General features: G+C 32.0%; 1 protein-coding gene across 1 annotated transcript in view; it reads left to right on the forward strand.

Annotated features, from left to right (window-relative positions):
- Positions 1-8,131, forward strand: part of LOC140442939 (venom carboxylesterase-6-like) — a 36,214-nt gene extending 28,083 nt beyond the window's left edge. Inside the window, exons 5-6 of the mRNA XM_072533941.1 lie at positions 1,338-1,461; positions 7,933-8,131. Of these exons, the coding sequence (XP_072390042.1) occupies positions 1,338-1,461; positions 7,933-8,095 (287 nt within the window). The 3' untranslated portion in view covers positions 8,096-8,131. The remainder of the gene's footprint in view (positions 1-1,337; positions 1,462-7,932) is intronic.
- Positions 8,132-14,242: the final 6,111 nt, after the last annotated feature.

Raw genomic sequence — 14,242 nt, forward strand, 5'->3', positions numbered from 1 at the left:
CAACATTCGCAGATGATACTGCTTTCTTGGCCTCTCATAGCAACCCAATAATAGCATCAGAGAGACTGCAACTACATCTGAACAAAACAAATGAATGGCTTAAACTCTGGAGAATTAGAGTAAACCCCTCAAAATCTACACAAATTACATTCACTCTAAGAAGAGGTACATGTCCACAAGTTAACCTCAATGGACATCCTTTGCCCCAAAAGCATGACGTAAAATACTTAGGTATTCACCTTGACAAACGTCTAACTTGGACCAAACATATATGGACGAAAAGGCTTCAATTGGGAATTTTATACAGAAAACTTTACTGGATGTTGGGAATAAACTCTCACCTATCGATTGACAACAAGCTGCTGATATACAATACAATAATAAAACCCATTTGGACATATGGCTCACAGCTCTGGGGTTCAGCTAGCAAATCTAATATTATGATAATACAAAGATTCCAATCCAAAACTCTGAGAACAATCGCTAATGCACCTTGGTATATCCAGAATGATGCAATACATAGAGATCTTCAGGTACTAACAGTCTCTGAAGTGTGCAAAAAAACTTCTGAACAATATCAAAACAGGTTGCGGGTGCATCCTAATACCCTGGCACACAATCTTCTCAACAACCAACAAGCGAAGAGATTGAAGCAACATGACCCCTTGGACCTACCTCACCTATCCTGACAGAGCCTACAGCAGTGGGAGTTACGCCTTCAACAGCACCCAGCCATTGTGATCAGTGCCGCTTTTAGTGCTCGCGTATCAGTGTATGTGCGCATCCTACCGGTAAAAAGCCAATTTGTGTCGTGATGATTTGGTCACTGGACCTTACATCTTTCTGTCATGTAAAGACAAAAAATTTTACTTATTGTTTTCACTGCAAAACAGATTGTAAAAATCTTAAATGTTAATAAAAAAAAAAAAATAAAAAAAAAAAAAAAAGAAAATACTTAACATAACCGAAATGGATTTCTGGCGACGTTCAGCTGGAAGGACAAGGCATGTTTTTGTTGTAACTAGCGTATTGTATAACATAAATAAAAGGAATAAAAATATAGGATCTGCATGTAGCTCCCATTGTAGGCATATCAGACAGTGCAGTACCTACTCAGAACACCATTAATTACTATGAGACAAATTTTCTGAAATTTATAACGGTATATTTGTGTAGCGAGTAGAAGACTGTAATACATTTTTTGCTAGCTTTTGTCCTAGAATATTTTTTCAGTAGGCTCCATTAAGTTCCTTTTCTCAGTTTCGTTGATCAGCTTGTTTTAAGTTTAAGGAATTTTTATTTTTAATTATAATAATTATCACAATTTTAAATTTAAGGTATTGCCCATTGTCAGGATACTGTGTTTGCATATGGATGTTTCATATTTCATGAATTAAACGAAAGTGACAAATATATGAAGAAAATATTTAATAATTTTATGAATTCTTTTATTAGTAAAGGGTAAGTAAAATAGTAGTCGTAAACAAACATGATTATATTGACTTGTCGGCCGATTTGTATTTATATATAACAATGTATGCCTAAGAAGAGTGGCAAGTTCAACGAAATTACTATTAAATAGTCCACTTTTACATAAATTAACATTTTTTTATAGTTGAATTCGGCTCTTTTATGATCTACTTACAGGTATGCTCGTAGACATATAATACAAATAGACTGAGCCCTGTAATAAAGGCCCTTTCCCTCAGGGCGATAGAGAAAACTGACGCTTAGCAGTCCCTGCATCTCTTGATAATGGGCCGGGTATATCGACGACCTTCCAAGTGGTCATTTACTTCACGTGGTCGATAATCCCGGCTCATTAGGAAGAGATGCAGGGATTTCTCCTGATAGATAGATATATCTCTCCCAATTCCTTTCACCTTTTTCTATATTGTGCCAATCTAATCCACTGTTTTGTTTCAGTACCCTTTACGCTGTTTCTAGGGTTTTAGAAGATTTTTTGGTAAGGGATCTACGGTCTCCAACTCGTAGTTACAGGCTTGTAGCATGCATGTGTTATATACCTTTTTCTTAAAGTTTATAGGAATGAATGAGTTTTTGGGAAGGTAGATTTGTAGTAAACATTCCATTCAGAGGTGATCCTTCTTTATTACTTGGTGATAGCATTAAAAAGATTTTATACATTAGAGCGCAGACTATTATCAAATACTCAACTCAAAACCTTATATGACAATTTTATGCAAAACTATGAGGAATTAGAACACATGTTTAAAATCGAACCTCAAAAATCAGCAGGTCTTAAATGAAAATAATTCTACTTCTAAACTAAGAGTAGTCTTTGATGAACCTGCCTCAAATGATAATGGCATTTCTATTAACAATCTCCAGATCGTGGGACCTAAAATACAAAATGATCTTATTTTTATTCTAATTCATTTTTGCAAACATCAAGTATCTTCAGTGATATTGAAAAAATGTACCGCATGGTTCTAATAAAGCCAGATCAAAGATGTTTTCAGCGAATATTTTGCTAGCTTTTAGCTATTGATCACAAAACACAATATTTATCTGCTAATAATGCTATTTTAAATCACTTATATGTCGGTGATTTTAATCCGTCTGAAGGATCAGACTTTATGCGCAAGAAAATATTTAGTGGACTGTGAAACATATTTATTTATACATAGGTCGATTGTATATTTTAATTTACACTATACAACAAGTAAATTATACAAATACATAAAATTCAGAATGTCTGTGTGTTGATTGCCGCATTGCCGGTCGCTTTCGTTGACACTTTTCGGCTATCATTACTGCGTCACACTCGGTGCGTATGTGCTCGCTATTAAACAAAGATATATCCTATGTATGTTTTTCTTTTAATTTCAGCTGAATATTGCCAATAAAATTTCCAGAACATCATTATTCTCATTTATTTAAGTTCCAAGATATTTATATTTATGCACACGTTCGATATTTTGGCCGTCAATAATTAATTGAACATTATTATTTGGCTTGTTGGTAAAGATTCGAATCTTCATTCTATCCAAGTTCATATTCAAGCCATCATGTAAACTTACCGTAAAAACTTTTTGAGCTATCATCTGCAAATCTTTAATATTTTCTGCCATTACCATGGTGTCATCCGCATACCTCAAGTTATTAATGGAAATTTTGTTTACTACAACTCCAGCTGTTTCGTTGACCTCTGCCTCTTGTATAATGAGTTCCGAGTATAAGTTAAATAGTAATGGAGAGAGAATGCACCCTTGCCGTACTCCTCTTTTAAATCTTTATGTTGCTTGATCGTGTGTTATCTATTTTTATGAGGTCAGTTTATAACATTTCTATTATAACGTGAGTTTTCTTTGTTCATTAGTTTTAGATCTCGCTCGTCTAATTGATTTTGTTTTAAAATAGTCCCGAGTTGATTGTCCTTTGCTCTGTTCAGCGCCTTGCCAAACTGCTTTTCGTCACTGCTCACGTCACTGCAAATGTTCAATCACAAATTAACCCCCTAATTTGTAATCTCACATTATTATTAACTTCTTAAACTATTATAGTTTCACCGTGTATAAGTGACATTGTAAAACCATATCGTATAATATTTTAATAATTAGTTCATTTACCTACAACTAAATAAATTGCCGAATAATATATTTTCTAATTGAAGTGTCGCAATTAAGGCGTAGATTAAATTGTAAGGTAAGTAAAGTTTGTTGGTATGGTATGATCGGAATCAATAACCTCTATGCTGAGGTATGAATTATTTGTGAGATTATAAATTGGGGATTTGAGCTCATGTGAGCGCAGTCTACAAGAGTCAATCATAAGTAGTTACCTAACGAACATCATATTGTGTAATTACCAGTAGCTGTCAATAAATCAACACTTTTACTCCACAACTTCAACTTTTATTATACCTATCATCGTCGATCGACAAGAAGCGGACAAAGGGGCATTTACAAACCGATTCGAACCTCAAATCCAAGTTCGAAACTTTTCAGCAAACAAGCTGAATAAATCCTCTATACTCTCCATTCCATTGCGATATTCGAACTGCGTGTTACGTGTTACTATGCTCTAATAGTACAAGCCAAAGTTATAATGCAGTGCAGGTAGATAGGCAATGTATTTCGTACGGAAGAACGGCCGACCAGGTTGACGGTTTACCCCGAGCGGCGCATCAGGACCGGATTTAAGAATCTTAGTACTGGAATATACGCGCACACAACAATTGCCTTCGATTTTATTAAAGACTATCATTATTGTTTCAACTAAAGCATAATTCAATCATCGATGTATAAATAAGAGAGTTACATAGTCGAACTAAACAATAACATGAAGAAAAATACTATAAAAAAAGTAAAATATATTAAAAACTCATTGTAGATAGTTTATCTATGTTTATCAATTGTCAATAGCTTATATTGTAAACACATTCTTTGGGAAATACAGATCATTATAAAGTCATTAGGAGCAGCGAATCAGTTTTAATTATTGTCCACGCAAAGCAAACATGTTTCTTTGTCGATTTGGGCACTGGCCATTACACTAAAAACTTTTTGGCAAAAACTATGAAAGCTCAGTTCTATTTTATTTTCGCAAGCGGATGAAAGTAGCTACATCATGGAGCCGTTGCCAGTATCTGTCGTGAATTTCAAACATGGTATGACCAGAGAACAACCCAACACAGAGAAGCGACAGTCCTTTGAAGTTACGTGGCCAAGCCGCCAATGACAGCTAACAACCAGAAAATTAATAGTCAGTGGGCATATCACACAATATAAATTCTTCGAGCGTAGGCGCAAAATTTCGGGCCAATGTTTTTTAAATGCATTCACTTTTTCCGAATCCTGAAAAAACTAATAAGTATTTTTGAAAAATTTAAACGCAGAGTGAAAGACTACATTATTACTGAGGGCCGAAAGTCCCTGAAAACTTCTATAATGTTTATTTTAATAAGTTACAGGGGTGAAAAAAAAAAAGAGAAAATTTAGTGTGATTTTTAATTTAAAATATCTCATTCAAAAAAACTTTTTGTTTATTCTAAGGGACTTTCGGCCCTCGGTAATAATGTAATCTTTCATTTTGTATTTAAATTTTTCAAAAATATTTGTTAGTTTTCTCAGGATTCGAAAAAAAAAAATGATTGCATTTAAAAAGAATTGGCCCGAAATTTTGCGCCTACGCTCTTAAATCAAATTGAGCATTTATGTTGACTTTCAATAAATATGAAATATTGCACTAAATAGTTACCTGCAGGGCCGACTTTTGTTGACATTCTTAATGGTGTAATTATTTTTTATTTACAAAAGGTAATTTACTGATGCCACCCGGCTGTCGCGGAAGTTACGCTAAAACGTCTTTTGACGTGTCCCGTCCTTAAAGAGTTACACAATGAAATTTTTTTAAAACAAATTTTAAGACAGTTTCTATCCACACTTTGGCACTACAAATTTTTAACAGAACAAATTTTAAACAAAGAACTTTTTCTGTATTTATAAATAATACTTTATTACTTACAATTATAAGAGTATTAGCACTGTTATTCTATGGTATTAGTATATTCTAAGTATATTGTAAGTAATGAAATATTTAACTTTTGTCAATATCTAATCTTAATAAATTTTCAGTTTTCTCCTGATGAAGTCACAAAAGTGTCACTAAATATTGAGATATACAACAAATAAAGTTTTAATATTTTTTATTTGTAATTCCCATTTAAAACTCCTAAATATTTTATGTATTTCGATCCATATATTTGATCTTTTTTATTTATATTTAACGAATTAAAAATTGGCAGACAACTTTTGTATATAGCAAAAAGTAGATGAGTACCTATTTAGTTTTTTCATAATTTAATGTAAGTTTGTTTATTTGCAACCATGTTTTTGCAATTTTGAAGTCTTGTTCTGTTGGAATTTTAAGATTTTCCCAATTATCGGTCTAATTATGTTTCCAATAATTTTTAGTTTGAGCATTTTAGTAATTTCTTTGTTTCGTTTAAGAGCGTAGACGCAAAATTTCAGGCCAATGCTTTTTAACATTTTTTTGGAATCGTGAGAAAACTAACAAATATTTTTGTAAAATTTAAACACAGAATGAAAGATTACATTATTACCGAGGGCCGAAAGTCCCTTAGAATAAACAAAAAGTTTTTTTAAATGAGATATTTGAAATTAAAAATCACACTAAATTTTCTTTTTTTTTTCACCCCTGTAACTTATTAAAATCAACATTATAAAAGTTTTCGGAGACTTTTGGCCCTCAGTAATAATGTGGTCTTTCATTCTGCGTTTAAATTTTTCAAAAATACTTATTAGTTTTTTCAGGATTCGAAAAAAATGAATACATTTAAAAAATATTTGCCCCAAATTTTGCGCCTACGCTCTTAAATCAAATATTCCCGTGTATAAAACCCTCTATATATTTTTATTTCTTAAAAATACTATATTCGTATTGTTGTCTTCGAGCGCGCCGACATTTGGCCACCATCTGTTGATTTTTTGACCTGAGCCTTCGGAGACTTGCGTCTTTCAATAAAAGAAATAGCACTGTCACCAAATTTAATGTTTTCAGTTTGAACTAGGTATCCCTTGGCAGACCAAAGTTTATTTTTTTATAGCTCGGACAGACACGTCGGCGTCGGCTTACTGTTCGAAAGTCAAACCTATGTAAAACTATTATGTAATTAGTAATAACTAATAATAATTACAAAGCAATAGTAATTACCTGTTATTATTCTTAGGAAATCTAAATAAACTTATTCTTTTTCCTGTCACAGATGAACATCCGCGAATCGCACAAATATATCCAGCCATTTTAAATATAAATTAAACTTTTAACTATAAACAATAACTATAAACTTATATATTTAACTATAAACTATAACTATAACCTTTTAACTATAAATAAATTATATAAATGAACAAATGCACTTGTTGTGTCGAGTATTTACCATAGACGCCTACGGACTATCGAAAACAACCAGAATTAAAGAATAAGCACGTGTTTTTGACAGTAATACAACCAGAATCGGGCATGCGTATACAAAAATGGTACACGCTTTTGGACCGCTATGTCGCTTCTATGTGTCTCTGTTATTCTAGGGTATGACCCTTAGTGTGCAAGTAAAACGTGGTGTTAAATGTACTGAACTATCATCTAAACTTAAACAATGGTGACAGCTTGACTACTACTGTGGAAAAAGTTTCATAAATGTGCGGTGTGAGTGTTCGCGAAAATTATAACATCCGCGGAGGGGCCCAGCAAGGCGAATTGAAACTGGTACAAAAAGGAAGAAAAACAGTTTCCAGTCCAATTCACGTGAGAATTCAATGAGGGAGTGAAATTTCGAATAAGGAAAATTGGTTTGCTTTTAGTTAACGGTTAACAAAAGTTATAAAGTGACAATATTTAGTGTATAACATGAGGAGAGAGTTACAAATAAATGTCAAAAAATAATGTAGCGAGATTAAATAAAACGAGCGGTTCAAATTTATATAAATATATTTATTTATAAGTTTACAGCACAAAAATAGCTTATCAACTGAACTTAACTCATAGAAGGTCTGCTTATATATCAAAGTTATCATGCACTAGAACACTCTGGAGTAGCCCACCTCTAACTCACCTGCTTGACGGGTCGATCTCTCCCGCGCTTGAATTATCTGGAAGCATCTCGTCATCTCGCGATGCAACCGTTATACGGGCCACGTCGAATGTATGTTCGTAACAATAATATAGAAAAACATGATTTAAACTAGACGACCTTAATCACCTTCTTTTTTTGTCTTTTAGTTAAACAAATTCAATTAACTATAGCTAAACTTATAATAAGTATAATTAATAGTTTTGCTTATCTGTTTATCATTTAGTATATTAAATTTATTTACGTGACATCAAATTAAACATGAAAGTAATCTTTGTTTATTAAAATGGTTTTTAAGCATTTTTTTATTCCAGGAAACCTTTTGTCGCTGAGAACTTAGAATGGTTACCAACCAAAGGAAGAATTCTGTCGTTTCTGAATATTACCAACTTTGACAATATTAAAATGGATACAGCAGCTTCTTTGTATCCCACAGATGTCTGGTCTGAATTAATTAAATCTGAATTCCAGAATTAGAATCTCCAAAAGAATACAAAATAAAGAAAATACAAATATAATTACAATGCAATAATTTCGTTTTATAGGTGATTGTTATTAAATATATTTAATCAGTTCTTAAAGATAATAATATAAAGCGAATATTATGCTAACTACAGCCTTTTTTACTAAGTCTAGTTATATTTTTGTGATATAAACTATTAAAAATAAATAATATACAATAAAAGGACACTCTAAAAAGTTATACCTGGATTATTTGTATTATAATAATAGCATATTATTTTATTATTATGTTACATAGCATATTCTATGCTAAAATACAATTAAAGGGGTGGGTGCAATAATGAGCCAAACGCCATTGCACAAAAACTTAGATATACATGTACATACATCTACTCAAAATCATATATTATGCTGCATCGTTTGGTGTAAGAAACATCTACGTCTACATCTAAGATTCGTGTCATAGAGAAACTGTCAAAGGATTCTACTATTCTCTATATTAGATAGATTCTCTATACATTCAAGGATTCTACAGTCTTCACTGCCTTTCCTCGCTCAATCGTTTCCATTTCTCTCTGTTGTCCCATTCTCCTTCGTTTAGGCCTCTTCGGTGTCGTCCTCTTTTTCTCCTTCCTATGAGGCTCCATTCGGTTATTCCCTTTATCCATCTGCTGTCGCCAGTTCTTCTTACATGTCCATACCACTTTAGTCTTTAATTAATTCTAGATAAGTTTATATGGAACGCCCATTTGGTAATCAACAAAGCAAAGCTTTCCCTTTGGACATGTCGAGGATACGTAGAAAAACATGTAGGGTTTGAAATCCAGAGAGATGTGATTACTATATAAGATTTATAGTCAGACCAATGATTACGTATGACGTACTATTATAGGCGTGTAAATGACAACAAAAGATCACCAAAGAGAAGCTGAATAAATTTCAACGACTACCATGCTTAATCATAACAGGAGTGATGTCGACTACCCCAACCGCCTCCATGAGGGTCATAATTGAATTTTCGCCATTACATATATGGTAGATTGTCATCGACCTAGAGTCACAACATAATCAAAATGTAACATTTGGAATGATGTAAACCCATATAGGAGGTCTCACATATAACTTTATTGTTAGCTACAATTACACAAGGCACTGAGGATGATCTGTTCAGATCGAAAACGCTATGCTAGTACTTAAATTTTGACGACACTTTTTATAAAGTTTTAACTATGTTTTTTATACCACAATACAAGTGTGAAGTGTTTTAACTTCTGTGTTTTTTTTTATAAAAAGATAAAACTTTAGAAAAGTACATTTTGTTTATATTATGTTATAAATTCTGCAATTTTTGATTGATATAAAACAAGAATGAGTAAATATTTGTTTCTTTGGAGATTAATTGCAGTTAATTATTAGAAATTTTTTTTGGTAATTACCCTTTGATAGATTAGGGGATATATTTGGCAATCGTCAAATCAGCAGAGTTGCCAGATTGCAACAGATGTTTGCAATTAATCTCGAAAGAGACAAATATTTACTCGTTATTGTTTCATATAAATTAAAAATCGCAAAATTCATAAAATGGTATAATCAAAATTTACTTTTTAAAAGCTTTCTCTCTTTATATTTGAAGCATACAAAATATGCATTATATAAACATTCTAAAACTGCCAAACCGAAATATTTTATTTCATGGTTGACATTTGCGGCTATATTCAGCTTGTACTTTCGGTAAACTCAACCCATTTTTCCTACATCTCATTTAGTTGTTGAGTTATTTTGAAAAACATCGGATTTTTTGGGAAATTCCGAAAATAGTGTTTTTACTTTAAACTTGGATTTTTTAAAAACTAATCCTTCTAAATAAGTTACGCTTCCAGAATGTATATATATATATATATATATATATATATATATATATATATATATATATATATATATATATATATATATACCCGGTATTTAGGCGGCACACGCCTTCCGGTAGGGATCTATGAAGGAGTATCACCAAGCCGCAAGCCCTTATCTCTTGCCGTACTGCTCCACCATAGGCCGATCAGATACCAGCATATTCTAGACTAAGCCGCAGATTCATTTAGAATTTTAAACTGCTGCGTTAGCCTTTTTGTTTTCTGTACACCGAGCTGGGGATTGAACTGACATCTCTCGCAGTGAAGCGAAGGAGAAGCCAGCCGCCCAGCCCGCTTGACTATCCGATCGACTCCAGAATGTAATGTGTATATAAATTAAGTAAATTGTCACTTTATTTGACTAAAGCAAGTTTTTGTCTTATAATTACTATTCTAGCGATTAACATAGTTTTTTTGATTAACTTTTTCCACCCACGAGTTGTGATGGTAACCACCAGCATAGGAAAAGCACATATTGGCAGAAAGTAAATTTTAAACTTTGATATTTTCTACCTACTGTCAAAATTTCAAGAAATCCATGCATATAAAAAGAATTCTGATCAAAAATCCGTCAATTCCTGGCCTAGTTTACGATGATACCGATTTTAGTTTAGACTCTTTTTCATTTTCTAAGAATTTTTGTTTGCTAATACATATATGCACATCACTGTGAGCGTAGAAAATGTTGAGGATCCTGATTCTTGTGGTCTTTTCTCAGAGTAAGATGTAAACATAAAAACTACTATTATAAACATTGCCCAATTTCGACAGCTTTAAACCTAAACACGATAGGAATTTATAATTATAAATTGTTGTAATAATCTACACTTTGACCATAATATGACACCATAGCTATAAATAATTTTTTGACAACAAACTATATATTAAATGTTGCTCTAACAATGCAATTATGTCTTTTAGCCCAGTCTGGTTAAAAAAAAGGTCGAACAATTTTTCGCAGATATCTGAAGCTTTTAAGACATAGGTGGGGGTTCCTAGATGACGAATAGGTAAAAAAGCACTCGTATTTTTACCTTGCGTTTTTTTTAAACAATAATTTATCCCCTTTACATTTTTACGTTTTTCCCTTACATTTTACATAAACAATATTTATATCATTTTTTTATATTAAGAATATCTTTATTTTCCCGTTTTTTAAATTAAAATTGATAAATAATGTACGGAGATATTTGCAAAAAAGCAGTTTTTTGTACTAATTTATAAATTTTATTAATTTTTTAATTAACAAAATAAAATGTTATTAATACATTTGAACATCGAGGAATTGCCGTTTTTTAAATTTGTGCTAAATTTACCCCCGATCGGCCAAATAGTTTAAAAGTTATTTAATTTATTTATCCCTGAGGCTAAATAATTAAACTATTGAACTTGCTCTATTAATAATGCTAGACACATATAACAAATTTCATAGGATTCTTTAGGACTGAAACTATCTCAGAAGTTAAATGCATATTGCGTTTTCATCGAAATTATTTACAAAAAAAAAACGTTTGAAAAAGGGGTATGTTTTTTTACTTATAAACAATTGTAAAAACTTCTATATTTTTCAAGCTACAGACTTGTACGTACAACCATTGGATAGCTGGTAAAAACTCACATTAAAAAAAACCTTCTATGACCAATAGGAAGGAAGTTAGGGACTATTTTTTAAGAAGTAAAATTAAAAAATAAAATTTGCACAAATTTTGAATGAAAACGTAAACTTTATATAGAAACTTATAGCTATAAAATTCATCCAATTTTTCGAAACTTACAGCCCTTGGAAACGAAGGTACTTTCGAAAGATCGACATAGGAAAGTGGAGGGGATAACTGTTTCAGCTTCGTTTTTTTTTCGAGATCGGAACTTCAAATTGCAACATGTAGGAAAAATTGTCATTATCTCTGCTTCCATTGCAGCTAGAAGCCTCTTTTTTTTAATCTGCGTAGCTCGTCGAAATATGCATAACTACATAGTTTCAACTACAAGATATTCAGGCAACGGTGGTAAACGTTAGGACCAAAAACTATGACCTTGCAGTTATTGGTCTATATAGTCCTCCAACACACAACATCAAAGCTGAAATATATACCACACCTTTTGAATTCGCGGGTTATTGATTCTTCATGGGAGGAGATTTTAATGCGAAACACACATAATGGGGTTTAAGACTTCTAACAACAAAGGGTAAAGAATTGCTCAAAGCGATAAATGAGAATAAGGGTGAAGAAGTCTCAACAGGAAAGCCTACGTATTGGCTCACAACCCTGTGTTAGTCAACAATAAAACGGACTGAAACAGCTTTAAAATTATTATACTAGAAGAAAGAATTGATTTGTCAGTATCATTAAAAACTACACACAACCAAACTTATATGGAATCACCACGTATTTCAAATCAATATTTATTTCTTTTGAAAAAACTTATTATTGTTGCAAAGAATAAGGTTTTTATTGAAAATAAATAAACCAATAAAACAATCAGATAACACAGCCCGGTATGGTATAAATTATTTGTTTTAGTTGTAAATTGAACCAAAATAAATAAACTAACTTTCGCTTAGAATTAAGTACATTAGATTATTGGTCTTGTGGAGCAAGGAATATCTCAAGAGGGACATAGCTGCAGTGGTAGCTGTAACACAGGTCATTGTGTTGAAACTCCATGCTAGGTATCAGGAGATAGAAACGCTTAAGAATAGATAAAGATAAAGTCCTTAGAAAGTAACAACGACTTTCCACGATCGTTTTAATATCCAAGTAGCTGGAAGAGACCCAAAACTTTCTCACCCGCAACTCCAAAAGCAGCTTTTGAAGGTACAGGTGTAATTGTTTCAGTTGAAACAATAAGTTGGTGTCTTTAATACCAAAACTGGAACATTGGAAATTTTTCAAAATGTGCTATTTTCAGACGAAACCAGGATTTGTGTGAAAATCATATAACCGATCAATTCGTGTACTTAAAGGGCGAGAGAGACAAGCAAGTATTGAATTTAAAACAAATAATTTCAATTTTATTATTTAATAATTTATCGATTTATTTAATTTTTGTAGGTTACATAGAAACAAAAACTGTGCTGATAACGGTTTTTAGGAATTAGGCTAAGGGGCCCTTTTTATTTCAAAGGCTTGTCGAAACAACAACGACAACAATTTTTCAAGAAATCCATTAGTAAACTATGTTACAACCGAAAATAGTTAGAACAAAATAATAATTTCTAAAATAAATTTAAATTACGGGGTGACCCTAATTTTATGCTCGGTAGTGTATATGCAATTATCTCGGTCAGTTGTTTATGTATTTTAATTTGTATACTCTCAAAATTACAGAACTTTTTATGATCTACTACTTTTATTTGAACCAATTTTCGCTGAAATTTATATCAAACGTTTAATAGGAAAACAACTTTTTTCATTGACTGGGGTATGCCTAGTATTAGTTGTAGGATACGATAGTGGTTCACTCGAAGAATGTGACCTAGGTAGGATATTTTTCTATAGTTTATGGTTGTTAAGAATTCCCGAGTAATTAATATATTCCATTAACATGGATAGCATCGGATATTAATTTGTATGTATACGCATTTCCTGGATACACTGTATTGCTTAAAATAGCAAAATTATAAATTATAGCGAAGTAGCAGGTAATGCTTACTTTAATCTAAACGGGTACTTACAAATAATGTAATTACACTCTCAGGCACTATAAGTTATTGTTTACGAAAAAAGGATATGTAGTTTAATAGGTAATATTATAAAAAACAGAAAATTTAATTGAAATATGCAATCAGTGATTATCAAAATAAGAACCGGACTCAAAATGTTCAAAAAAGTATGTTTAATCAAATTATTTTTTTAAATATTCTTTTTGCAAATGAACCATCTTGGCTATAACCGTTGCAAATTCATTTCTATCTTCGGCTGTTCTTAAAACTTTTTCAACTAGGATATTTGTCGTCTACCAGGCCACGTCGTCTTTCCTTAAATGTTACACTTTATAATCAGCTGCAATTACTTGTGCTTAAAATTTGAAAGTATGTAACAACAAAACACTGAAAAGTTTTGCCTTCAAAACTTCAACAAAATTTATTTTAATTTATTATCACTACAGCTATTTCCACAGAGTGACTTTCTCAAGTGATCTATTTTTGGCTTCCGTCGTTGTCTGGTTGTTCTTTTTCTGTTGGTTGTATTCTTTATGGCTGATTTGGTTGTCCTGTTTTAGGTGGGACACCTTTACAGGACGTGGTTTG

The sequence above is a fragment of the Diabrotica undecimpunctata genome, chromosome 1, assembly GCF_040954645.1.
Source record: "Diabrotica undecimpunctata isolate CICGRU chromosome 1, icDiaUnde3, whole genome shotgun sequence".
Lineage (NCBI taxonomy): Eukaryota > Metazoa > Arthropoda > Insecta > Coleoptera > Chrysomelidae > Diabrotica > Diabrotica undecimpunctata.